General features: G+C 47.9%; 2 protein-coding genes across 2 annotated transcripts in view; one reads left to right on the forward strand and one right to left on the reverse strand.

The window, feature by feature from the left end:
• DDX31 (DEAD-box helicase 31) overlaps positions 1–4,856 on the reverse strand; it is a 72,541-nt gene extending 67,685 nt beyond the window's left edge. The window contains exon 1 of the mRNA XM_042912126.1: positions 4,758–4,856. Coding sequence (XP_042768060.1) covers positions 4,758–4,856 — 99 coding nt within the window. The remainder of the gene's footprint in view (positions 1–4,757) is intronic.
• A 582-nt stretch (positions 4,857–5,438) lies between these two features.
• Positions 5,439–22,879, forward strand: GTF3C4 (general transcription factor IIIC subunit 4). The gene is made up of 5 exons (XM_042913042.1): positions 5,439–5,879; positions 12,719–14,536; positions 17,809–17,939; positions 19,908–19,996; positions 21,990–22,879. Exons 1-5 carry the CDS (start codon positions 5,523–5,525, stop codon positions 22,052–22,054), a joined length of 2,460 nt encoding a protein of 819 aa, XP_042768976.1. The 5' UTR covers positions 5,439–5,522; the 3' UTR covers positions 22,055–22,879.
• Positions 22,880–23,898: the final 1,019 nt, after the last annotated feature.

A 23,898-nucleotide genomic window follows, 5' to 3' on the forward strand; every position in this document is an offset into this window, starting at 1 on the left:
GCCCAGGAAGCGGAAACCTTCATTACCGCTCTACCCCAGAGTGCTTGGATCGCTGTCACTCTCTCCCCTCACGCTGCTCCCCCAGATTCAGATGGCTTGGAGACGTTTCCTACTCGCCGTTTCCATTCCAAATGAGAATTCTACTCCATCCATCACTTCTACCACAATTATTTCCAATTCTCTTTGCCTTTCAATTCCCCATCTGATAGTCGGCTGCAGGCTACAACGCTCGATATTTTTTTTTTGCCTGTTGCTTCTCATTTCCATAACATGAATCTGGCTACCTGCACCATGTCCAAACTTCTCCTAAGAGAAGCAGCATCCAATTTTCTTTGGAAAAAAATTTGTTTTCTTTCTGCCTTCTCTTCCAATTTACACACGAATACAAAAACATCCCGTGAGTAGCTAGTGCTTATTATCCTGGTGTTTTCATTTCTCTTGGAATGTTATTCTCCCCTTAGCTCGAAATGATGAATTCCATTTACACATCAGCTTGCTTTAGCCATGACTGTCAGCTGCAGGCTAACCTACCAATAACATAGCTGTTTGTTCCTGGCACCACAAGACTCCTGGACCCAAATAATTCAATAAATACAACTTTGAGTATTTAATGTTAATAAAGTTAAGTATTACTAATTAGGTTAAAAATAACCTTCATCTTACAAAATTATTTTTACAAAGTCCCAAGTTCATGAATGTTCAGAGTAAAGAAACAGATGAAGTCGAGTTCCGGGTCTGCTGAATCATTTGCAAGGCAGACTGAAATGTGCAGACTTTCCTTGATTTATGGAACTAGGGACTCTCAGAGCATAAAAAGGCCTGAAGGCCACTCCCACCATGAACAGACTTTCTACCACCGTCCCCCAGATGGCCTTGCAGTAGGCTTTGCCTACACACCTCCTCTTACTGCTCTCCATCCACCAAGGCAGACCGAATTCTAGGGGTTAGGAAGCGGCTTCTGACGTTCAGACAAGAGCCGCCCCCTTGATCATCTCTCTACTCGTCTGAGGTTTGCTTTCTGCAGCAACACAAAACAAGCTTATTTCCTCTGGGACATAACATTCCTTCACACATCGTGTAAATCTTTTACTTTCTTCTTTGGAATAAATATCCCAAACAGGACATGAACTTTCGATCCTTTATCATCCCAGTCACCTATTATGCTCAGGTCAATTTTTCTTTAAAAGCAAGTATTCAGAGGGGCACCTGGGTGGCTCGGTCGGTTAAGCCGCCGACTTCGGCTCAGGTCATGATCTCGCGGTTCTTGAGTTCAAGCCCCGCGTCGGGCTCTGTGCTGAGAGCTCAGAGCCTGGAGCCTGTTTCAGATTCTGTGTCTCCCTCTCTCTCTCTGACCCTCCCCCGTTCATGCTCTGTCTCTCTCTGTCTCAAAAATAAATAAACGTTAAAGAAAAAAATTTAAAAAATAAAAGCAAGTATTCAGAATCAAGCACGGTATTTCACAGGGTTTCCACTGCTCTTAGGCTAAAATTAAAAAACCTGTAATATGATCTACAAAGCCCTCTAGAAGCTGGCCTCTGCCCATCTCACCAGTCTCAGCTGTCCTGATCTTCCTTAATTCCTAGAAGGCACCATGTTCCTTCCTCCCTCAGGGCCTTTGCACATGCTATTCCCATACCCATGTCTCCAACCCTCACTTTGGCTGGTTAACACATACTCATCCTTCAGATTGAGGCTTACTGGGTCCTCAGAAGAACCTTTCCTGACCTCTTCTCTCCACGTAGTCAAGCCAGGGTTCCTACTCTTGGCTCTCCTGGCACCCTTATTCTTCTCTATAGCACTCAATACAACAACAAGCACAAAATGTAATTTGTTATGTGGTGTCCATCTTCCCATTAAACCACAAACTCTATAAGGAAACGGACAAGTCTGCCCAGTAGAGCATTGAATCCCCTGTATGAACTCATGTCTGCACTAAGTAAGTGCTCAATAAATACTTACAAGATGAACAACACCCAATAGAATTATCCCTCTCCATAAGCCGGACACTATTCCACTACTTGTTAGCTTTTCTGCCCCACATCCACAACACGTTCATTTAAAACACCCCACTACATAGTGGCTATCAAGCAGCTTGATTCTGAACACAAGGCTGGACAAGTAGCCAAGCCCTTGAAGAACTCACAGATTAGTGGAAGAGATCAACGTATAAAACCACAAACTCAAATCTGTGTTTGTACTCAGAAAAAATATACACACAAAGGGTCGTGAAAGCACAAAATAAGCTTCCCACGGCCTGTGGCAAGGGGAAAGGCGGCCAGGAGACAGAAGTGCTTCAGGAGGTGGCATCTGAGCAAAGAACATACCTGAATCTACTAAAACATCAGCTTGACAACATTAAGCAAATCACCTTCCTCTGAGTCTCTGGTCCTGCACCTGTAAAACTAGGGGGGTTCTGGCAGATGACCTTTAGGAGCCCACCTAGGCCTAAAAGCCTAAATACTACGCCTCTGACATTAAGAAATACACTACAGCTCAGGCAAGACGCTAAGTACTTAGGTGGATTATCTAATGTATCAATACAGGTAGTGCTATCATCCCATTTTAGGATGAGACCACTGAGGCAGCAACAGGAGGCGATTCATCCCAGGGTCACCAAGAGATACAGGCTTTGCTCAGGCACTGATTCCACAGCCAGGACTCCTGAGGGTTGTGCTATAATACCATTTTCTAATTCCAGCTGGGTTAGAAAACATTATATACAGCTTGGTCCCTCTTTTGAGTTGTTTTCTAGAAGGACATACACCAAAATGTTAACCGGAGTTATATCGGAGTATGGCAATTACGGGTTTTTTTTTCTTTAACACACTTCCCAAATTTCCTACAATAAACTTGTGTTAATTGAATCATCAAAAAACATTTTTAGAAAGAAAACATTCTACATAGTGTTATAAATAGCATAACTTACGTTGTTGAGGCCTTTTCAAGTTCAGAATATTAGCTACTCATCCCAAATTCAGGCCACTGGCAAATTTGATCAACGTACCTGTAATTCTCATTCAAGACATAAGAAATGTAGATGCAGACAAGGGCACCGCAGACCCTTGTCATGACCTTATTAATACATATCCTTTGACGCAGTGGTCCAGGCAATCATAAAACCAGACACCCTATTTTTATTTATTCAACTCACTCAACAAAGTTTGGGGATTTGGGGGGCGCCTGGGGGACTCAGTCGGTTGAGCATCTGACTTCGGCTCAGGTCATGATCTCACGGTCTGTGAGTTCGAGCCCCGCATCAGGCTCTGTGCTGACAGCTCGGAGCCTGGAGCCTGCTTCCGATTCTGGGTCTCCCTCTCTCTCTGCCCCTCCCCCGCTTGCACTCTGTCTCTCAAAAATAAACAAACATTAAAAAAAAAAGTTTGGGAATTTTTTTTTTAAGATTTTATTTTTAAGTCATCTCTACACCCAATGTGGGGTTCGAATTTACAACCCCAAGATCGAGGGTCACACACTCCACCGACTGAGCCAGCCAGGCGCTCAACAGGTTCAACAGTGCTTCCCACTTGTCACTAGGCTCCTGTATGGCACAAGCATCCCACTGGCCTCTGGATGTAGCGATTCCATGACTCAAAATGGTGCCAATACGACTTTACCTATCATTGGCATTTATCAAGTGCTTTTGTGGGCAAGAAAATACATAGGATCTTTACGTATATGATTTCATTTACTGCTCATAAATAACTTCATACGAGGTAGAAACTACTGTTCCCATTTTACGGGTAGGAAAAGTGAGGATCAGACCTCCCTGCAAGGTTACAACATCAGCCTGCTGCAAAGCTGGCTTCTAATCTCAGGTCTGTCCTACCCAGACCCCAGGGTCCCAAGGGCTCTTCGGTATTTCCCCTTCCTCTTCCCAGAAAAGTGGCTACCCCACTGGCTAGCTGAAAACTCCAATTCCCAAACGTCTAAACCCTAAAGCTTGATTATCACTGAAAAATCACCAAAGAGAAACCCTAATACCAACTCGAGGAATTTCAGCTTCAACACGTTGGATGAACTGACCTTCAGCAACCAATCCGTCAACGGAATCACCTGTTGCTTTTTGGAGAAAACACACACCTTCCTTGGCCCAAGGTCCTGTAACTTCCGACTCTACAAGGGGCTTTCTGCCCTGCAGCCCTCCTCTTTTCCAGGAGAGAAGTCAACCGTCCCAGAAACCAGTTTCCAGCTCTGGCTTGGTTGAAATTGAAGGCACCTTTCCCCTCCCTAGTGAGCGGAGTACACTGATGCTCCGTTATTCTCTCTCCCCACTGCCCGTGGATGAGAATCTAGGCCACTTTTGCAAGTTCATGACGAAAATCTCTAGTCTCCAGTCCTCGTTGCTGCAACAAACGACCCCTGGTTGAGGCAACGGTGGCTGAGACAAGTTACAAAGAGGCGAGGCTGGCAAGAGGCCGGGCGGGCACTCGCCCGGGTGTCAGGTCCTAACTTGGGGGGGGGGGGGGCGACGGGATCCGCCGCTCACCCCTGCCACCCGCAGCCCGAGAGCCTGCGGGCGTCCCTCCACGCCCGCGCCGCTCCCTCCTGGGACATCCCCGCGGGGTGATGTTCCGGTCTCAGACACGTGCCCCTCTGCGACTCCTCCAGAATCTGCCAGATAACCCGCTTCCCAACCACCGCCCCGGACTCCGGCGGCAGTTCCAAACCCACCCTACCCAGCGGCGAGGCGGCCGCTCGCGAGGTGCGGCGGGCCGGGCCTCAGGTGCGGACGGCTCCGAAGCCGGGGCAGAACTCACCCGCCTCGCCTGGGCCCGGCGGGGTCCCGAGAGCGCCTCGGGGGCGGCGGCGGCCGGGGACTCGGCAGCGCGGAGGAGCAGCCCGCCGGCGGCGGCCATGGCGCGCGGCGAGGCGCGGGCGCGGGCGGGCGCGGCGGGACCGGGAGAACCGGGCTCGGCCCGGGCCCACGTGGGCGGCGCGCGAGGACCCCGCGCAGCTGCCCCGCCGGCTCCTGCGGCCGCGTCCCTTCCGGGTGCCGCGGCGGCCGCTGCGCGGGGAGTCCCTCGCGGCTCGGCCCGTGGCGGGCGATGCCACCGAACACTCTGGCGTTCGCGCTTGTGAAGTTCTTTGAGCGTCTCTGAGAGACCGGAGGCCGTGTGCCATCTTGCCAACGTTTCCTTCGTTTGCCGCCGCGCTCCCGCTCCCTCAGCACTTCGGTGGTGCAGGAGGCCTCCACAGGGGCCTGGGGCTCGGCTGCCCTCGAGGCTCCCTGCCCTTCGGCCACTGCGGCCGAGTCCGGGCGCTTCTCGGTCCGGCCCGCCGAGGAGGCGCGCTTTCCAGACAGGCAGCGCCTTGGCCACCTGGCAGGGCTGGGTCGCCTAGCAACGGCGGGGTCCTTCCTGGCTCGGCGGCGCTCTGGGCCTGAGGGGAGAAAGCCGCTGCGGAGGGCGCTGGGGGCCGGCGGCGGCGGCGGCGGCGGCGGCGGCGGCGGCGCAAGAGGCGGCAACGGGACGGCGGCGCGAGGTTGGCGCGCCCCGGGATCCGGCCTCTGCACTTGAGGGGAGATGAGCTCGGCTGACAAGGCCCGGGTGGGGCTCGCGGCCGACGGGCCTGCGCCGCCCGAGGAGGAGGAGGGCGAGGGGGGCGGCGAGGCGGGCGGGAAGGAGCCGGCTGCAGACGCGGCCCCCGGGCCCAGTGCCGCGTTCCGCTTCCTGGTGACTCGGCGGGAGCCGGCCGTGAAGCTGCAGTATGCGGTGAGCGGCTTGGAGCCGCTGGCCTGGTCCGAGGACCACCGCGTGTCCGTGTCCACGGCCCGCAGCATCGCTGTGCTGGAGCTCATCTGCGACGTGCACAACCCGGGCCAGGACCTGGTTATCCACCGCACCTCGGTGCCCGCCCCTCTCAACAGCTGCCTCCTCAAAGTAAGTCACCCCCTGGGCCCCAGCCCCGGGGTCTCCTCCTGCCGCGCTCCCGCGGCCGCGTTACGGGTCCCTGGGGGAATCTCGGCCTGCGCCTATTCCGGGGATTCCCCTCGTCGCGTCCAGAGTGGCCGGGGTCGCCGTTTTTTGGAAAACAAACAAAAAACCTCGCGGCCGTTTGCTCCCGGCTTTCCGGATCGCCCACCCCCTTCCGACACACACTCTCGTATCCCGGGAGCTCTCCTCCGAGCCAGGTCCTGCCTGCGGCCCTGCGTCTGCCCCACTGCTGGCGCTGATTACTCTCTGGTGCTTTCTGAGACTCCACTCCCTTTGACCCAACCCCAGACCTTGCCTCCACAGTTGCTCCCATTGTCTGGAATCGACTCCCCCGAGGCCCTCCGCTCGCTTTGTTTACGGTGACGTGCCCTCCTCTGGTGCCTCTTCAGCTCTGAAGAAAATTCGGTCCTTTTCAGGGTCTCGGCTGTCTTAGCCGACTTTTTATATGGATGGTCCTTCTCACCTTGAGCCGCTGAGCACTTTCGGTTTTTTTTGTAGCTGAACATCTTTGGGATGTAGCATGAAAAGCCTCTGGAAGTAAATGCAGTTCTTAAACTTCAAGGTCTCTGTAGATTTAGTGCTTTCAGCTTCATACCAACTAAGTTTGCCTGCAGAAGTTTCGGGTTCCTAGTTTTACTGTTGGGAGATCACTGTTTTCCAATTTGTTTTTTTTTTTTTTTTAATTCCCCGAATAGGAAGTCTTATCGTTCATTAGTGGTTTCAAGTACAAAAACTTGCCCTGTTTCCTTTATAGATCTTTATGCCTAGATGTGGTCTATAAAACGTGTATTCCCTCATTCAGCAGATGTTTGAATAGCACCATGTATTGGCCTAGTGCTATCTAGGTTCTGGAAATAACGCTGTGTACAAAACAAGGTCCCTGCCTTCATGGAGCTTACGTTCTTTGGCAAGTTGTGAACAGGCACTACAGAGAGTGATACGCACTGTAAAGATCTGTGTCTATGCCCAGAGAATGTATTTATGTGACTTTCGCATACAGGGTTTGGAAGCTTTCTCTGCACCACCAATTAAAAACACTTTTTTAATGTTTTATTTATTTTTGAGACAGAGAGACAGAGCATGAGCAGGGGAGGGGCAGAGAGAAAGAGGGAGACACAGAATCCGAAGCAGGCTCCGGGCTTCGAGCTGTCAGCACGGAGCCCGATGCGGGGCTCGAGCTCACAGACTGCGAGATCATGACCTGAGCCAAAGTCGGATGCTTAACCGACTGAGCCACCCAGGCGCCCCTGCACCACCAATTTTAAATATGAATCAGTCACTGTGCGTAGGGTGCAGGGAGCCCACACCCCCTTTTTTTTTTAGCGTACTTGAAAGTTTTAAGCAAACAACATGTCATCGAGTTAGATCATTGGTAAACTGGGATGACTAAACCCTGTAAGATCTTGGAGAAGATACGAACAAATTAGTTCGAGTGTAAACAAATCAGGTAGACCCTGGTACTACTGTGAAATTGAGAAACAGGGAGGGAGGCAGAAGAAAGGGGCTTTAAAAGGTACATCCCTACTGTTCCTAAGGATGTGCATGTGCACATGAACTAGAGAAAACCTTAAGTGTGTGTGCCCAGCGTGACACAGATTGAATACTTTAGCAGAGAGAATTTAAAGACTGGAAGAAATAGGGAGGCATGTACATCGGGGAGTGTTATCTGCTGGTGAGTCTGAAGCAGTCCTGAAAGAACGTAGGATTTGGTTCAAAAGAGGAACATGGGAGAGGGGCCTCCAGACAACAGAATGAGCTGTCCATGTTACACACATAATTAAGTCGTGCATGTACTTAATTGTTTGTGTAAGTAATGGTGGGTCAACCGAGCTCTCCTAGGGAGGGAAATTGAGGTGAAGGCCATTAGGGAAGTTTGACGGTCTGAAGAAGTTGGCTTCACTCTAAGAAGCCTGAAGGGCTGTAACGGTTTCATAAACATGGACTGACCTGGGATGGTTCAGGAATATGAATCTGGTGGGCCCAGAATGCAGAAAATTATTGTTGGGGTCAGTATAAAATAGAGGTGAAGAGATTGGGCTTTGGTACAAAATAGCAAGATAGGACACTCTCAACAAGGGGGTTGCTAAAACCTGTGTTGTTTAGATTTTTTGGCAGATTAGATTAAATACATCTATGTACGTATGTATATGTGGATACACATATATGCACACACACACGTACAATCACTTAGTACAGGTCCCGACATGCTGTACTTAAAGTAATAAATGCAGTCATACAGGTATGAAGGAATACAGGTCTGGATTAATGCTGTAGCTATGGACATGAAGATATCCAGAATATTCTGATAAAAATTAGACTCTCTTTGGTTGCACAACTGTCTAACAAGTAAGAGCAAATCTTTTGTGTTCCTCTTGTAATTGATGGGTTGTCCAAAGTTAATTAGTGGCGTCTTCTCCTCCTGTACTGTTCTTTGGAATGCACATCACACAAACCATCCGTCAGCAGTCTTATTAGACTACGACCATTTGGTGAATGAATGCTGAGTTGTCCCTGAAATTCTGAAAGAGGCTTCTGTAGGGTAAATCCCTGGGGTATGATGGTAGGATTCTAAAGAAGTTGGTATCAGTACTTTGATGGCTCTACCCATTGGCAGTGCCTAAGGATTTAAATTGCTCAGTGCTGGGGCGCCTGGGTGGCTCAGTCGGTTCAGCGGCCGACTTGGGCTCAGGTCATGATCTCACGGTCCGTGAGTTCAAGCCCCACGTCGGGCTCTGTGCTGACAGCTCAGAGCCTGGAGCCTGCTTTGGATTCTGTGTCTCCCTCTCTCTGACTCTCCCCCAGTCATGCTCTGTCTCTGTCTCAAAAATAAACATTAAAAAAAAATTTAAATTGCTCAGTGGAGTCCAGCTTGCCTTTGCTCTGATTCAAAAGGTGGGCCAGTCTGCAGCCTGGATCAGTTTAAGGTATGGCACTGCTACAAGGCTAGATGCTGAGCCACTCTGGACCTTTTGCTCTATGACCCTTTATTTAGATTATGAATTTCTTTCAGGAACATATGCAGTTATATAATAGTTCAAATACTACCTGCTATTTGCAAGTTACTGTCCTGGGCACCGAGGTTGTATGATATAAAGGAAAATGCTAGAAGTAAATGATCTGAAAAAATAGAACTGGGATTTAAGAATAATTTGCGGGCTGCCTGGGTGGATCAGTTGGTTAAGCGTCCAACCTTTGTTTTTCATGATCTTGCAGTTTCATAGGTTTGAGCCTCCTGTCAGGCTCTGTGCTGACAGCGTGGAGCTTGCTTGGGATTCTCTCCCTCTCCCTCTCCCTCTCCCTCTCCCTCTCCCTCTCCCTCTCCCTCTCCCTCTCCCTCTCCCTCTCCCTCTCCCTCTCCCTCTCCCTCCCTCTCTCTCCCCTTCCCCCACTCTTGCTGTCTCTGTCTCTCAAGATAAACTTTACAAAAAGAACGATTTGCAATTTCTCTTCCCATTAGACTGCTGAGTTAGTGAATCATCATCTAGTTGGATACAATTGCAAATTCTAATGTTTGTATAACTAATTTTATTCTGTATGAATCGTTACGAGTATGAGAAAGTATTAACTCCACATTAAGTAACTATTGACTGTCTTTGGGATCCTATTCTTGCCTTCAAGAAGCTTCCTGTTGAGTAACTTCAAGTGAATTTCTATTCATTAGGTACTTACAAAGGAATTAGGTAGTAGCAGTAATAGTGGCCAGCTGGGAACAGGATGGTATATAATTAAATGATTGGCTGGGTGTGGTCCTCTGGGAGCTGGGCTCCTCTCTGTGGTGTGTGTTCCTTGAGCATCTGGCTGCATGTTTTCATTTGATGGCTGGTTTTGTGAGTTGGAGACTTCCTCGGAGGGACAGCGTACTCATTCAAACTCATACACACGAAACCGCATGGGCTTTCTCCATTGGTTGAGAACCAAGCTGCTCTCTCTCCTCTCAAGAGTTCTTCCTACAGTGAGTGGGACCAAGAGTTGCTTTGATTTCATCCTCTGCTGCTAAGTTTACTTTTAGTTCTTTAGTAGCTTTTATTTGTAGCAAATCTACCTATTCTAACAGTTATTGCTTTGCTTACAGTATTACAAGGTTTGTGAATGACTTTACCTCTTCCCTTCATTTGGTGGACAACTTTATATCTGCATTTTGCACCCTTTTATTAGGTCTCATTAACACTTAATCCTGAGAGAGTATTTGTCGTCATCATAGCTAACATTTATTGAGCATTTGTTAGTAGATGCTTTATGGGCATCTGATTGGCTCAGTCAGTACAGATTCTTTTGATTGATTGACTGATTCAGAGAGAGGGAGGGAGAGAATCTTACAGAGATTCCATACCCACAACTGTGAGATCATGAGTCAGGATAACTGTGCCGCCCGTTGCCCCAGTCAGTAGAGACTCTTGATCACCCAAAAAAAAAAAAAAAAGGCGCTTTACATCTTTATTTGTACTTCCTAACTCTGTGAGACTCGTATTATTGTTCTCTGTCTATAATGAGAAAATTAGGGCCAGAAGCTTTAAGCAATTTGTGCAAGGTCACAAAGCTATGTGATAGAGCCAGGATTTGAACCCAGGTAGTCTTGGCCTCATAGCACAGATTTTTCAATCGTTATGTTGTGCTTCATTCTGCCATATTTCAAATTTTATTTACCCATACAAAGCTCTGGGCTCTGGCTAGCATTATTTTATCAACAGGCTAGCCAGCTACACTTCCGTTTAATTGGAGTTTCCAGTCTGCATTTCTCCAGCATGTTCATAAATGTATCCAAGAGGCTACCTTAAACGCCTTTCTAAATCATGATTCCAGAGTATTCTTTAGGATAATAAAGGAGGACATCACCCAAAAAAAGTTGTGTTGTTTAAAAAAAAATAAAACAATGGGGTGCCCAGGTGGCTCAGTCGGTTAAGCGTCCGACTTCGGCTCAGGTCATGATCTCACCATCCGTGAGTTCAAGCCCCGCATCGGGCTCTGTGCTGACAGCTCGGAGCCTGGAGCCTGCTTCCGATTCTGTGTCTCCCTCTCTCTCTGGCCTTTCCCCTCTCGAGCTCTGTCTGTCTCTTTCTCTCTCTCTCTCTCTCTGTCTCAAAAATAAATAAACATTAAAAAAAAATTTTTAAAAACAAAACAAAAACTCTAGGTAAGGCTCTCAGTAGCTCCTTGGCCAAGGCATCTAACGTGCTCCTGAGACTCTTCAGAGTGAGATGCTGTGTAGCAAACAGCGTTCCCAGGACTTGGCCACACAGCCGTACTTCAAGGGACAGTTTAGGGGGTGGTGTTGTTAGTAACACACTTTAGGAAAAGTTAGTCGTCTAATTCATTTGGTGGACAACGTGGTATCTACCTTTCTATGCTTATTTATTGTGTCATGTAGCAGTTTCGACAGAAAATAAGATTAGATTTTTCTGGTTATCCAGTGCTGGTTTCTAATGATCCCTTCTGTCTACACAAACCTTTTATTTGTTAGTAATTGAAGAATTTTATTCCCCAGCGGACTGAATGGTCTGTGATTGTTACCCATTTACTGTTTAGGTGATACTTTAAAACTGTTAATTGCACTCTGGTTTTCTGACACGTTCCCAGTTCAAACTTGACCGAGGACTAGTTAGTGGTTTCGAGTGCAACATCTTCCAAGTTTTTCCTGTGTCCTGGAGTGTAATTCCTCTGGGTTTGGGGACTTAAAGTCATTTAAAGTGACTTTTATTAGGTCTATGTATGTCTTAGGCTTGAATTCCTTTGTAATCATCTAATAACTACCCTTTCCAATTTGAAGATCAGCCTCTAGGTAAAAGGAGATTGTCACTAAATCTGAAAGATTCTTCTTTCTTTCTCTGGATCCATTTCCCTGAAGACAGTGGGGTCAAGTCCTTTCCTCTTCCTGCCTCACATATCCACAGAAAGCACAGTTCAGTTGACTCCTGCTTTGTTTTGTTCTAGCCTTCCTGGCTCTGAACCACTCTCTTTTGGTCATTTATCTCTTCCTTTGTCTTTAATGTCCCTTTAAAATCTCTGTTAAGAACTTGTAGTCAAACAGCTAAGCACTAAATAAATAGCACCACTGATATATGTCACAAACTTGGAGAAGGGAGTGATGGGTGAAAGCCAGAATGATCTCAGAAGGCTTCAGAGAGAGAATTAGATCTGGTGGGATGGATGGGATTTAGATAGGAAAACAGCATTCCAGAGAAGGGGCCAAGGGAGGCAGAGGACGGAATATTCAAGGAATGGCAAGTAGTCTAACCAGAGTGGACATCATTCTATAGAAACAGTGGATGTAGCAGTTGGAGTTGGCTTTCGGCATAGTTTCTGGATGAAATCTTAGATAGAACCTAAAGCTGGCGTTTGTATCACAAAAAAATTGTAAAAACCCAAATATCCAATTGTATCAAAGACGTATATGGGTATGTGTTTTCATGAATATGTAACGTGTTTATGGTTTTGTGAGTAGTTCAGCTGCGTGCTCTAAATGCTTTAAAGATCAAGTACGTTGCTGTTATGGCCATTATTTATGGCAGTTCTAAAAAGAATGTGGGAGCCAGGCTATGAATCATGGCAACATTTATTCTGACTCTTAAAACAAAAATCTTTATTTCTTGAGTAAGTACTCACTTTCAGACACGCACTTGATCTTTTAAACGTATGTCTTTCAAAATTAAGAGAATCGATACAAACTTCTGTATATGCGAACGTGACCTAGTCGACGCTGATGAATCACTCAGTACCCTAAGTAATGTAAATATATTCCTCTTAGAGTGAAATATTTATCTGATAGTTTTTATATCTCTTACTTTCAGGTTGGCTCTAAAGCAGAAGTTGCTGAGTGTAAGGAGAAGTTTGCCACCTCGAAAGACCCCACAGTCAGCCAGACTTTCATGTTGGATAGGGTGTTCAACCCTGAGGGGAAGGCTTTGCCGCCGATGAGGGGATTCAAATATACTAGCTGGTCCCCCATGGGCTGTGATGCAAATGGCAGGTGCCTCTTGGCGGCACTGACCATGGACAATCGCCTGACCATCCAGGCTAACCTCAACAGACTCCAGTGGGTCCAGCTGGTCGATCTGACAGAGATTTATGGAGAACGTCTCTACGAGACCAGTTACAGGCTCTCTAAAAATGAGGCTCCGGAAGGGAATCTCGGGGACTTCGCGGAGTTTCAGAGGAGACACAGCATGCAGACTCCGGTCAGGATGGAGTGGTCGGGCATCTGCACCACTCAGCAGGTCAAGCATAACAACGAGTGCCGGGACGTAGGCAGCGTGCTCCTGGCGGTCCTCTTTGAGAACGGTGACATTGCCGTGTGGCAGTTTCAGCTGCCCTTCGTAGGGAAGGAATCCATCTCATCGTGCAACACGATCGAGTCCGGAATCAACTCTCCTAGTGTTTTGTTTTGGTGGGAATATGAGCACAATAATCGGAAAATGAGCGGCCTTATCGTGGGGAGCGCTTTCGGACCCGTAAAAATCCTGCCCGTCAATCTCAAAGCAGTTAAAGGCTATTTCACTCTAAGGCAGCCTGTTGTCTTGTGGAAAGAGATGGACCAGTTGCCAGTGCACAGCATTAAATGTGTCCCGCTCTATCACCCTTACCAGAAGTGTAGTTGTAGCTTGGTGGTGGCAGCAAGAGGATCCTACGTGTTTTGGTGTCTTCTTCTGATCTCCAAAGCAGGCCTCAATGTTCACAATTCCCACGTCACAGGCCTTCACTCGCTGCCGATCGTCTCCATGACTGCGGACAAGCAGAACGGGACGGTGTACACTTGTTCCAGTGACGGGAAGGTGAGGCAGCTGATTCCCATTTTCACAGATGTGGCGTTAAAGTTTGAACACCAGCTAATTAAACTCTCGGATGTGTTTGGCTCCGTGAGGACGCACGGGATAGCGGTGAGCCCCTGCGGCGCGTACCTGGCCGTCATTACGACCGAGGGCATGGTCAACGGCCTCCACCCCGTTAACAAAAACTACCAGGTCCAGTTCGTAACTCTCAAAACCTTTGAAGAGGCAGCTGCTCAGCTCCTGGAGTCTTCCGTTCAGAATCTCTTCAAGCAGGTTGATTTAATAGATCTGGTTCGCTGGAAGATTTTAAAAGATAAACACATCCCGCAGTTTTTACAAGAAGCTTTGGAAAAAAAGATCGAAAGCAGTGGGGCCACGTATTTTTGGCGTTTCAAACTGTTCCTCTTGAGGATTTTGTATCAGTCGATGCAGAAAACCCCTTCAGAAGCATTATGGAAACCGTCCCACGAGGACTCCAAAATCTTACTCGTTGACTCCCCTGGGATGGGCAATGCCGAGGAGGAACAAGAGGAAGGCACTTCCAGACAGGCCAGTAGGCAGGGCCTTCAGGAGAGGAGCAGAGAGGGCGATCCCGAGGACCCCATCGACGACTCACTGACCCCTGGAGACGCCGGGGGCCGGGAGCCGATGGAAGAGAAGCTCCTGGAGATCCAAGGGAAGATCGAAGGCGTGGAAATGCACTTGACCAGGGAGCACATGAAGCGGGTCTTAGGAGAAGTGTACCTGCACACCTGGATCACAGAGAACACGAGCATCCCCACCAGGGGCCTCTGCAACTTTCTGATGTCTGACGAGGAGTACGATGACCGCACGGCACGGGTAGGTGTTTCTAGCGGAAGCACGAGAACGGTAAGAGGTCTACTTTCTGCATGAGGGAGAAGTGGCCTAAACCAATTCCTAACCCAACTTTGACTTCGATATTTTGTAAGGAGTTGATTGGCGTGAGGTGCAGGAGAATAAATAGGAAACATGGATTAATGCAGAGGACATTTGCAAATCGTACAAAAAACATTTCGATGCTTCCTCCCACCGCAGCCTGATGGATAAGCAAGGTTTGCGGGCTGAGATCCCCCGGCTGTGGATGAGCCGGAGGAGGCTTCGTTTAGCGAGTCGTATGTGACTGGGCAGTGACAGCAGGGCAAATGTGACCCCCTGCTTGCTTCCCTCCCTGTTTGCAGAAGGTTCTGGGGTTGGGAGACGGGGCGGCGGTGGCCGCACAGGGACTGCGCACATTTGGGAAGACTTGACGAGGCCTTTTGATGTAGTCAAGAAGGGCATGTCAAGTAAGCAAATTATTACTCGTAATGTTTACTTTTACAAAAACTGGGCTTAATCTGTATGTTGGTTTAGAAGCATCTTAGAGCCTTATCCGAAACGTATTCCACAGAATTCAAGTTCCCTGATAGAACGATAGGGTTACATTCTGTCCTCCACTTAGAGGCTCCCAGTGTACCTTATCCTTTTGATGGTTCTGGGAATTCCTGCAGAGAAGAAACCCTTTGACTTTGTGTACTTCATTGTTACCCTGACATCAGGGAACCTTTCTTTGTGAAGTAATAGCTGCTAAAATCCTGAAGAACTTTTGTTTCAAGGAATATACTTTATACTAATGTATTCAGAACTACAAAAGCCCGCGCTCCTTTTTACTCTTTAGACTGACACTTCTTCTCACTGCCCAGAGTCTTAAAATTGAAGGCAATAGGGGCACCCGGGTGGCTCAGTCGGTTAAGCACCTGACTCTTGATGTCAGCTCAGGTCATGATCTCACGGTTAGTGAGTTCACACCCCGCATCAGCACGGAGCCTGCCTGGGATCTTCTCTCTCCCTCTGCGCCCCTTGCGTGCACGGTTTCTCTCGAAATAAATAAATAAACTTAAATAAAATAAAATCGAAGGTAGTAAATTCAGGTATCTTCATGCCTAATGTTAAACCACTCACAAATTACTTGCTGCATTTTCTTGTTGGAAAGTGTGCATATCCACCCCGAAATTATTACGCCTAGGATATCTACAGTAAAATCTCAAGAGTAGTTACAATGTACTGTTCATGTAACTGATTTTTCATCTCCGAAAGTCCGCTCTTAAAAAGTATTCCATTGTGCTCCCAATTGCGAATTGCGAGGAAGTTTTCTGGACCTAGCAGGAGTGTTACAAGAGTCGGTGAAAGATTAACAAAACATTTTAGGAAGTACGTGGTGGAAGTTGGTGTTCATAGTTTAGGTAATTGTCCAGGTGGGCAATGAGCACAGGAAACTACTGGCATAGTCACGTGTTTCCAACAGAGCCAGGGGAAAGGAGGGAAGATAGCATCTCTGTTATCGGTAAAACTGAGTTTTGATTAGAAACGCTGCATTTCAGGGCACCCGGGGGGCTCAGTCGGTTGAGCGTCCGACTTCGGCTCAGGTCATGATCTCGCGGTTCGTGAGTTCAAGCCCCGCGTCGGGCTCTGTGCTGACAGCTCAGAGCCTGGAGCCTGCTTTGGATTCTGTGTCTCCCTCTCTCTCTGCCCCTCCGCTGCTCCAGCTCTGTTTCTCTTTCTGTCAAGAGTAAATAAGCATTAAAAAAAATTAAACACTACATTTCATGTCTTTAAAAAAATCCCACTATATACATGAAACGAACCTTTTCAAACCTAGCGCATTGATCTAGTAATTACAAATTGTTTCTGAGATCCTCAGCCTGATATGTTGGTGTAGTTAAGACCATCACTGCCACCCGCCACCCCCAGCATTTTTAGGTATTTTTCCCCCTAATTGTTCTTGCCTGTAACCTACTAATACTACAGCTACATTGTGCGTATGTTTGTGATATAGATTATATACATCAATGTGCTTTATGCATAAAAAGGGTAAGAATTCTTTTCCTCCCAAGAATAAGTATTTGCCCCTTGGAAGGAACAGTATCTCCCCCATTGGGAATGTAGGAGTTACACTAATACAGTTGGGCTTGCACAATCAAGGCTAGTGAGGACAAACGTGGAAGCACTTCTTCCTTGTGTACAACTGGAGTGCGTCTCTCCTGAAGGAGTCCGGAGTAGGTTTTGTCATACCACCGTCAGCGTGTTTGACCTGTCCGGAAAAGAAGGGGGGGGGTGGTTGTCGCTGCATAAGGGACCATAAATTAGAATTCTTAAGGCTGAAAAACCTAGAAAGCCAAAAGGTAACGGGCTTTAGATTTGTAAATTACGTACTGAGTAGGTCAGACACCCTTTGGAGCTGTTAAGATACCCTTCAGAACTTCAGAGAGCTAATTTTAGCGAGTGGCTGAATGTGAGTTCTTCTGCCAGAACTTAAGTGTAAATGGATTAAAAAGCTTGAAGGACCTTATCTCCTAGTAAGACGAGGAAGTTCTAAAGGCTCGTTGTATCCATGCCTGCAAAAGATGTAGCCACTGAAGGCTTTTTTTCAACAAAGTAATGAAGTAGATACCTTTTTTTAGACTTTGATTTTTCCTGTGCTATGATCCTAAGGAAGCAGAGAAAAGCCGAAATAGGGACCAGCTCTAGAGCCTGTGCTGTCAACCTCTCCACGGGGGGCCCAGTGATTCACAGATGACAGGCTGCTAGATCAGATTGGTCATGGGTCTTGGGGCTATCAGAAAGGGAAATGATTATTTTTTAATCCTGCTTATACGTTGTAAGCCTGTCTTAAAAGAACGGACGTTTGTACAATCTTACAAAGTTAGCATTTCACAGAATACTTCACCCGTAGACTTTATGCTTTCCCTTCTTAAGTCATTATAAAGAATAGCTAAATACTTTGTCTTCTAACAGAACTCTGAATTCCTGGTTTCAGAAGCTGCTAAAACAAGGCAAGTGGTAAGATTTTGATTTTCGGAACAGTTTTTTCTTTAGTGGCTAGCGTTCACCCTGTTACCCGAGGGTCCCTCGATGAATTTAGTTTACTCAGCTAGTCAGCACGTGGAGAAGGCCTGGCTTCGTCACGTTCAGACACCATGAGCGGCCTGCGTGGAAATGCCGATCTCCCGTCCATACGGCATATGTTTTCCTTCCTCCACTGGGTCAGTAGGCTTTTTCTTTGACAAGTCTTACACTCACCCCACTAAACATTGCCGACTGCTTTGTCTCATTAGGTGCTGATTGGACACATCTCAAAGAAGATGAACAAACAGACCTTCCCTGAGCACTGTAGTTTGTGTAAAGAGATCTTGCCATTCACAGATCGCAAACAGGCAGTCTGCTCCAATGGCCACATCTGGCTCCGGTAAGCCATTGTAAGCCAGCCCCTGCTTTGTGCACCTCTTCCAGGTTTGTGCCGCACCGAGCGCGGTAAAGTGTGTGTCTAAAACATGTCGCCCCTGCCACTCGGTTGGAGAAAAGCCACTACCAAAAAACCAGGCATAGACTTTTTTCATCGGTCTTACTAAGGCCAGACGCTCTCTAAAGACCATGTTTTTACCGCCTGACGTACAGAGGGCTTTCTTTATTTTGGCGATACGGTTTTCCTTTGAAGGAGCATTAAAATTGTAAAGTATTACAAAAGTAGTATCTGTTAAAGTTAGTGGAATATAAAAGAGGTCGTGCACTCGTTTGGGTCTGACTTTATGCTGAAAGGTGGAAGTCTTCCTGCTCTCACTGGAAGAGGGCATCTTGGCGTGCTCAAATCCGACAGACCCGTGAGCCGCGTTCGACACCGGGCGTCACTCCCCGGCCTGCTCCTTGAAGCGCCCGCGTCTCCCGGCTTCCTGGACACCATCCTCCCTGGTTTCCTTCCGGCCTCTGACGCTTCGTTCTTACTGTCTTTGCTGATTCTGCTTCGTCCCCTGGAGATCCATCCTGGACCTGCTTCTCCTTTGTCAGCACTTCCCCGGCGGTCACACACCGCCTGTCCGCGGGTGACTTAAACGGAGAGAGCTTTAGCCTGAATCTCTCCCCCGAAAGTCAGACTTTCGTGTCCGACCACCTGTGCAGTGTCTGTGTTTGGACGTTTAACAGGCGTTTCCAGTTTGCATCCAGCCTGTTCCCACTGCCTCCGCCTCCCCAGTCCTGGTGAGGACACCATCCTCCCTTGCCAGGGTGACATAGTTATCTCCCAGCAGGTGTCCCCGCCTCCTCCCACGCCCTCCGGTCTGTCGTCAGTGTGGCCATGATTGTGATCCCACTGAGACTTCATCCCTTCATGTCACCCCTCTCTCCGCTCAGAACTCTCCAGAGGCTGCCCATTTGGGATGAGTAAACCCCAAAACCCTTTAGTGACCAAGACTGCACAGCCTGGCCCCCATCCCCTCTCTGACCTCCTCTCCTGTGCTTCTCCGCCTCGCTTGCTTCGCTCCAGCCCACTGGCCTCAGTGCTCCTCAGGCACACAAGGCACCCCTCCTCCTCCGGGATGTCTGCACGGCCATTCTCGCTGCCTGGCAATGCTCTTCTGCCCGGTGTCCGCGTGGCTTCCTCAGGCCTGCCTTTCTCGGGTAGGCCTTTTTCCTGGCCACGCTACCTGGAACCGTAACCCCTGCTGGCGTCCCCTGCCTCCTGGTTTTCCTGTCGCTCTTCCTTGCCTTGTCGTCCTCCCTAGCAGTCACCGCCTCTTCATAGACGTTTACCGTTTGCTTCTCCCTCTCGTCTGGGATACAAAGCTCCATGAGGACGGGGAATTTTGTGTCCACAGCTGTTCCTAGAACAATGCCTGGTCCTTGGTAGGTACCCGTTCCGCCTGCCCTTTGTAGCCTGGTCCCGATGGGTGTTTAGCGAGTGGTCACAGGACAGGGCCGAACCTGGGGACGTCTCTTCACGTCCCGTCTGTCTGCACCATTAACTTTGTCTTCTGTACCTTTCAGGTTTTCCCCATTGTACTGTCACATCCTTAAACACAGTGCTTAGATCTAATCTTCAAAATCACATACGAGAATAATTTGCCATATGATACCTGATCGTCTTTTTTAACATGTCAGAAATTCAAAATATGGACAGGTATGGACAGAGTAAACTCTTTCCCAGTGACACAAATGGCCAACAAGAAGTGGCAGCGACTGGACTGGAAGCTTTGTATGTCTTGGCTCAGCAACCTGCCCCTGAGCGGGGACCCTCACTAAGGGTGGGGCAGCGCAGGTGTGCAGAGGGCTACCTTGTGGCCATGCGCGTGAGCACCGTTTACGTGCTTTACTTGGTTAGCGGATGGTTTTACGGGAACTGTGTGGCGAGTTGCTCCTGACGATCCAGTCTGTATTCTCTCAGGTGCTTCTTAACCTACCAGTCCTGCCAGAGTCTGATCTACAGAAGGTGTTTGCTCCATGACAGCATCGCCCGCCACCCAGCTCCAGAAGGTGAGTGCTTGCCCAGCCTTGGGAGGGTGGCACTGACTCAGCTCGGGTCAGGCTCCGCCCTGCAGCATCTTAGGCCACTAGGGACCGTCAGTCAGCAGGCTCATTCTGCTCTTTGCAGTATTATCGTGAAACCACAACTAATGAAAAAATGATAACTGGAATATGTCACGTGGAAGGATATAGTTACTGCATGTTGGTGTGTGAGTAGGGCTGCAGTTTGCTGTTCCGTTACTGCAAACAAATTATTCATTCAGAAAAACGTCAGAGCTTGTGTTAGGTGGCACGTGTAGATTATATTTGGGTGGAGATTCTACAAATGATGAGGTATACGAAGACAGCATTGCTAAGCCAGAATATTCGGTATGTGCTTGGACTCATTCTTCTAAAAGCCATGACGGGATTTTCCTGGTTAGCCTGTATTCTCTTTCCTGATGGGCCCAGTGACAAAGCCCACATTTCTGAGATGATGAGTTGGAAGTAAGATCATAGAAGCGGGCAAGGAATTAGTGACTTACATAGTCACATGAACGTCAGATTCATGACCCAAAGCTCATTCACGTCACATCGCACTCTAACCAAAAAGGCTAACTAGACATAAGCGTATATAATTATCTACATGTTTGGGGGAAATTTGTGGTCTCGATGAACTAAAACAAAACATTCTCCACAAAACTATGCCCTTTTTCTTGACTTTTACTCCGAACTGGCTAACGTCTCATTCTGAGAAGTTGGTGTGCTGGCAGCTTGTGTTCTTTTTAAGTTGTTACTATGGAACAACTATGGAAAATGTAGCCACATACAAAAGTAGAGAGTATAATAAATCCTCATGTAGCCATCATTCAGAAATTGTCAGCTTGTGCCTTTTTTTTTTTTTTTTTTTTTTTTGATGTTTATTTATTTTGAGACAGAGAAAGTGTGAGCGAGGGAGGTACAGAGAGGGAGGATCCCAAGCGAGGCTCCACACTGTCAGCTCAGAGCCCGATGCGGGGCTCGATCTCACAGACTGGGAGATCACGACCTGAACCCAAATCAAGAGTGGGACGCTTAACCGACTGAGCCCCCCAGGCACCCCAGCTCGTGGCTTTTTGTTCTTTCATCTGTAGTCCCCCATTCGCTTTCCTCCTCTTACTGCGTTATTTTGAAACAAATTGGAGGGAACTTTAAACACTCACTGCAGTTGAGAATTGGTATGTTTAGACAGGAAATCAGGAAAAGATTGAGACAAATCAAAGAAACAAATACACCTGCCAAATTGACCTTGAGTTGAGCTACATACAGCTTGAGGAAGAACGAGAATCTGTGGGTCTGGAGAGCAGTCGTACAATAAAGCACTTACAGATTAGGGGAGTTTTTAAAGAGGGAGACGGTGTTGAGCCAGTGTGGTCATGCTTTTTTCCAAGTAATACGTTAAAAAAAAATACCATTACTGTAATTTTATAAAAGGATATCTTAGGGGCATCTGGGCGGCTCAGTCATTTAAGTGTCCGACTTCAGCTCAGGTCATGATCTCGCGGTTCGTGGGTTTGAGCCCCGCGTCGGGCTCTGTGCCGATGTCTTGGAGCCTGGAACCTGCTTCAGATTCTGTGTCTCCCTCTCTCTCTGCCCCTCCCTCGCTTGTGCGCTCTTTCTCTCTCTCTCTCTCTCTCTCTCTCTCAAAGATAAATAAACATTAAAAAAATTTAGCATTAACAGTGTACTAAGGCTATGATCCCAGAACAAAGTACAGTCCCGTCCTTGAACTGAGTAAGTTTAGCTGTATGAATCATTCATTCATTACCCTTCTCTTCCTGTTCCGTCATAGAGGGATGAAAATGTCATCGCACACTTAGCTTTGGGAGGCACAGATCTAGTCCAGCTGGTGTAGGATGTTGGCGCGAGGTGCTCTGAGGACGCAGGGCCGGGACCAGGCCTCTTGTGCGTTCACGCTGTCCGGCCAGGCCTCAGCCCACCCGCTCCGAAGCCGACACTCAACGCCACTTGTCTTCCTTTGCAGATCCTGACTGGATTAAGAGGTTACTGCAAAGCCCTTGCCCTTTCTGCGATTCTCCCGTCTTCTGAACGTCAGCGGTGGGAAGATGGGAAGGGCACGTACTCTGTTACAGAAAATGCCCTCTGGCTTGAAGACGTAGGACGCGCTGGCTGATCCCGGCCTTCGGGTGGCGAGGCTCTCTCCAGGAGTATAGATGGGGCCCTGGGAACTCATTTCTGAAGCACGGTCTCTGTCTCCGGGGACTAAGGGATTTCTTTAAAACAACTGAATGCAGAGATTTTGAGTCATTCTGAGATGAACATTAGCCCCCCGCCTCCTCACCCAGTGAGGAACACTTACTTTTCAAGTGTTTTGACTGAAGCAGTTTGAACAACAAGAATGCCCTATTGTCTCTGGGAACAGAACGATCTCTTCTAGAGAGTCGGGGTAAGGGCCTCGCTGGACCAAGTTGGGCTTAACGCTTGCCTTGGTGCCGAGCTGCTCCAGAGAGCCTAAGCGTGTGGTGCATGGTACGCGGTATTCCGGCACACGTTAAAAGTGTCGGAAACAGCACAGGGTCCTGATGCTTTGTTCCGAACAAACAGCCGCAGATCTGTATCCCGAGGATTCCTGTTTCTCGTGCATATTGAAACCATTCTCATAGAACTGGATTTTTAAGAGGTTGAAGCCAAGACTAAAGTTGGCTTTAATGTGTCAAAAGGTCAGGTGATTCTCCTAAGTTAATAATTGTGACTTATTTTTAGTGAGCTCCCATGTTAGCTCCCTTTGTCCTTAATATGTAAAGGACATCTGGTATTCCCGTTCGCCCGTGACACCTCCCTGCTTCAGACTGACTGTCACAGCCTACGTGAGATTTTTGTACATAGAAGAAAAAGAATATTTTCTCCTTAAAACTTGGAGTGTTTTTAATGTTGACATGTCCAGACATTTCATTGATATCCAGTATGAGAACGTGCAGTCCATCTAAAGACTTCCAGGAAACTTCCAGAAAGCAGTGGGCAGCCCAGACGTGCTCTGGTACCACAGGTGTGTGCGGCTCAGTTGACGGGAGCCTGGGAATTTCTTAGTATAAAGGTCCTTGGTATTTGTAATACTGGTATTTTCCTCTGGGCTGTTAAGAGGAGATGTTAGACATTAATTGGCCTTAAAATTTAAAACTAAAGATGGACATTCAGGAATTACAGTGTTGCCAGATTACAGAATAAGTGTCCTAGGGATTGGTGCTAATCAACAGGACTGCGATGCCCACAGCTCGAAATGGTGCGTATTTCCGGGAAGTTGGATAGGAAATACAAAATGTGAAATTGTCACTTCTGTCACATGCTGTCTGGCCTTTATCCTGACATTTATTCCTGCCTTTCTTGTGATTGCTCAGAGAAAGACATCTTGTCCTCGCTTCAGAAACACTTGCTGTTTGGACGAGATGCCCCCGGACGCCCCCCACGCCACTGCATTGTTGCCCCTCCGCTCGCATGTTGAGAGCCAAGAGCCCTCCAGAGACGCTTCCAGTCTGCTTTGAAATGTCTTTTGTTTCCTGTTCTAGCTTTGTCTCCTGTGTTCAAATCTATTTTCTGGAGTCTTCTGCTTATCTTTCTCCTCTTGGTGACTTCAAGAGTAGTGTTGATCCAGATGCCCGTGTCCGGCATGTTAAGTTGATTTTCAGGAAAGAATCAGGCGGCATTGAGGTCGTGGGTGGGTGACACAGCTCAGAAGGCGGTGTGGCTGTGGTCGTTTGTGCCTGTAGCTGTTTGACGTGACCGCAAATAGGAGGGTAAAGATTGAGATCATGTCAAGGAATTATTGCAGTTTTCATAATCCTGGGATGCTTAGTTTTGCATATTTTTGGTTCCAACCAGGGTCAGTGTTCAATTTGTTCCGATTGGGGACTTCTGTGCTGCTGCCTTTTAAAACT

This window comes from Panthera leo, chromosome D4 (genome assembly GCF_018350215.1).
Source record: "Panthera leo isolate Ple1 chromosome D4, P.leo_Ple1_pat1.1, whole genome shotgun sequence".
NCBI classification, from domain to species: Eukaryota; Metazoa; Chordata; class Mammalia; order Carnivora; family Felidae; genus Panthera; species Panthera leo.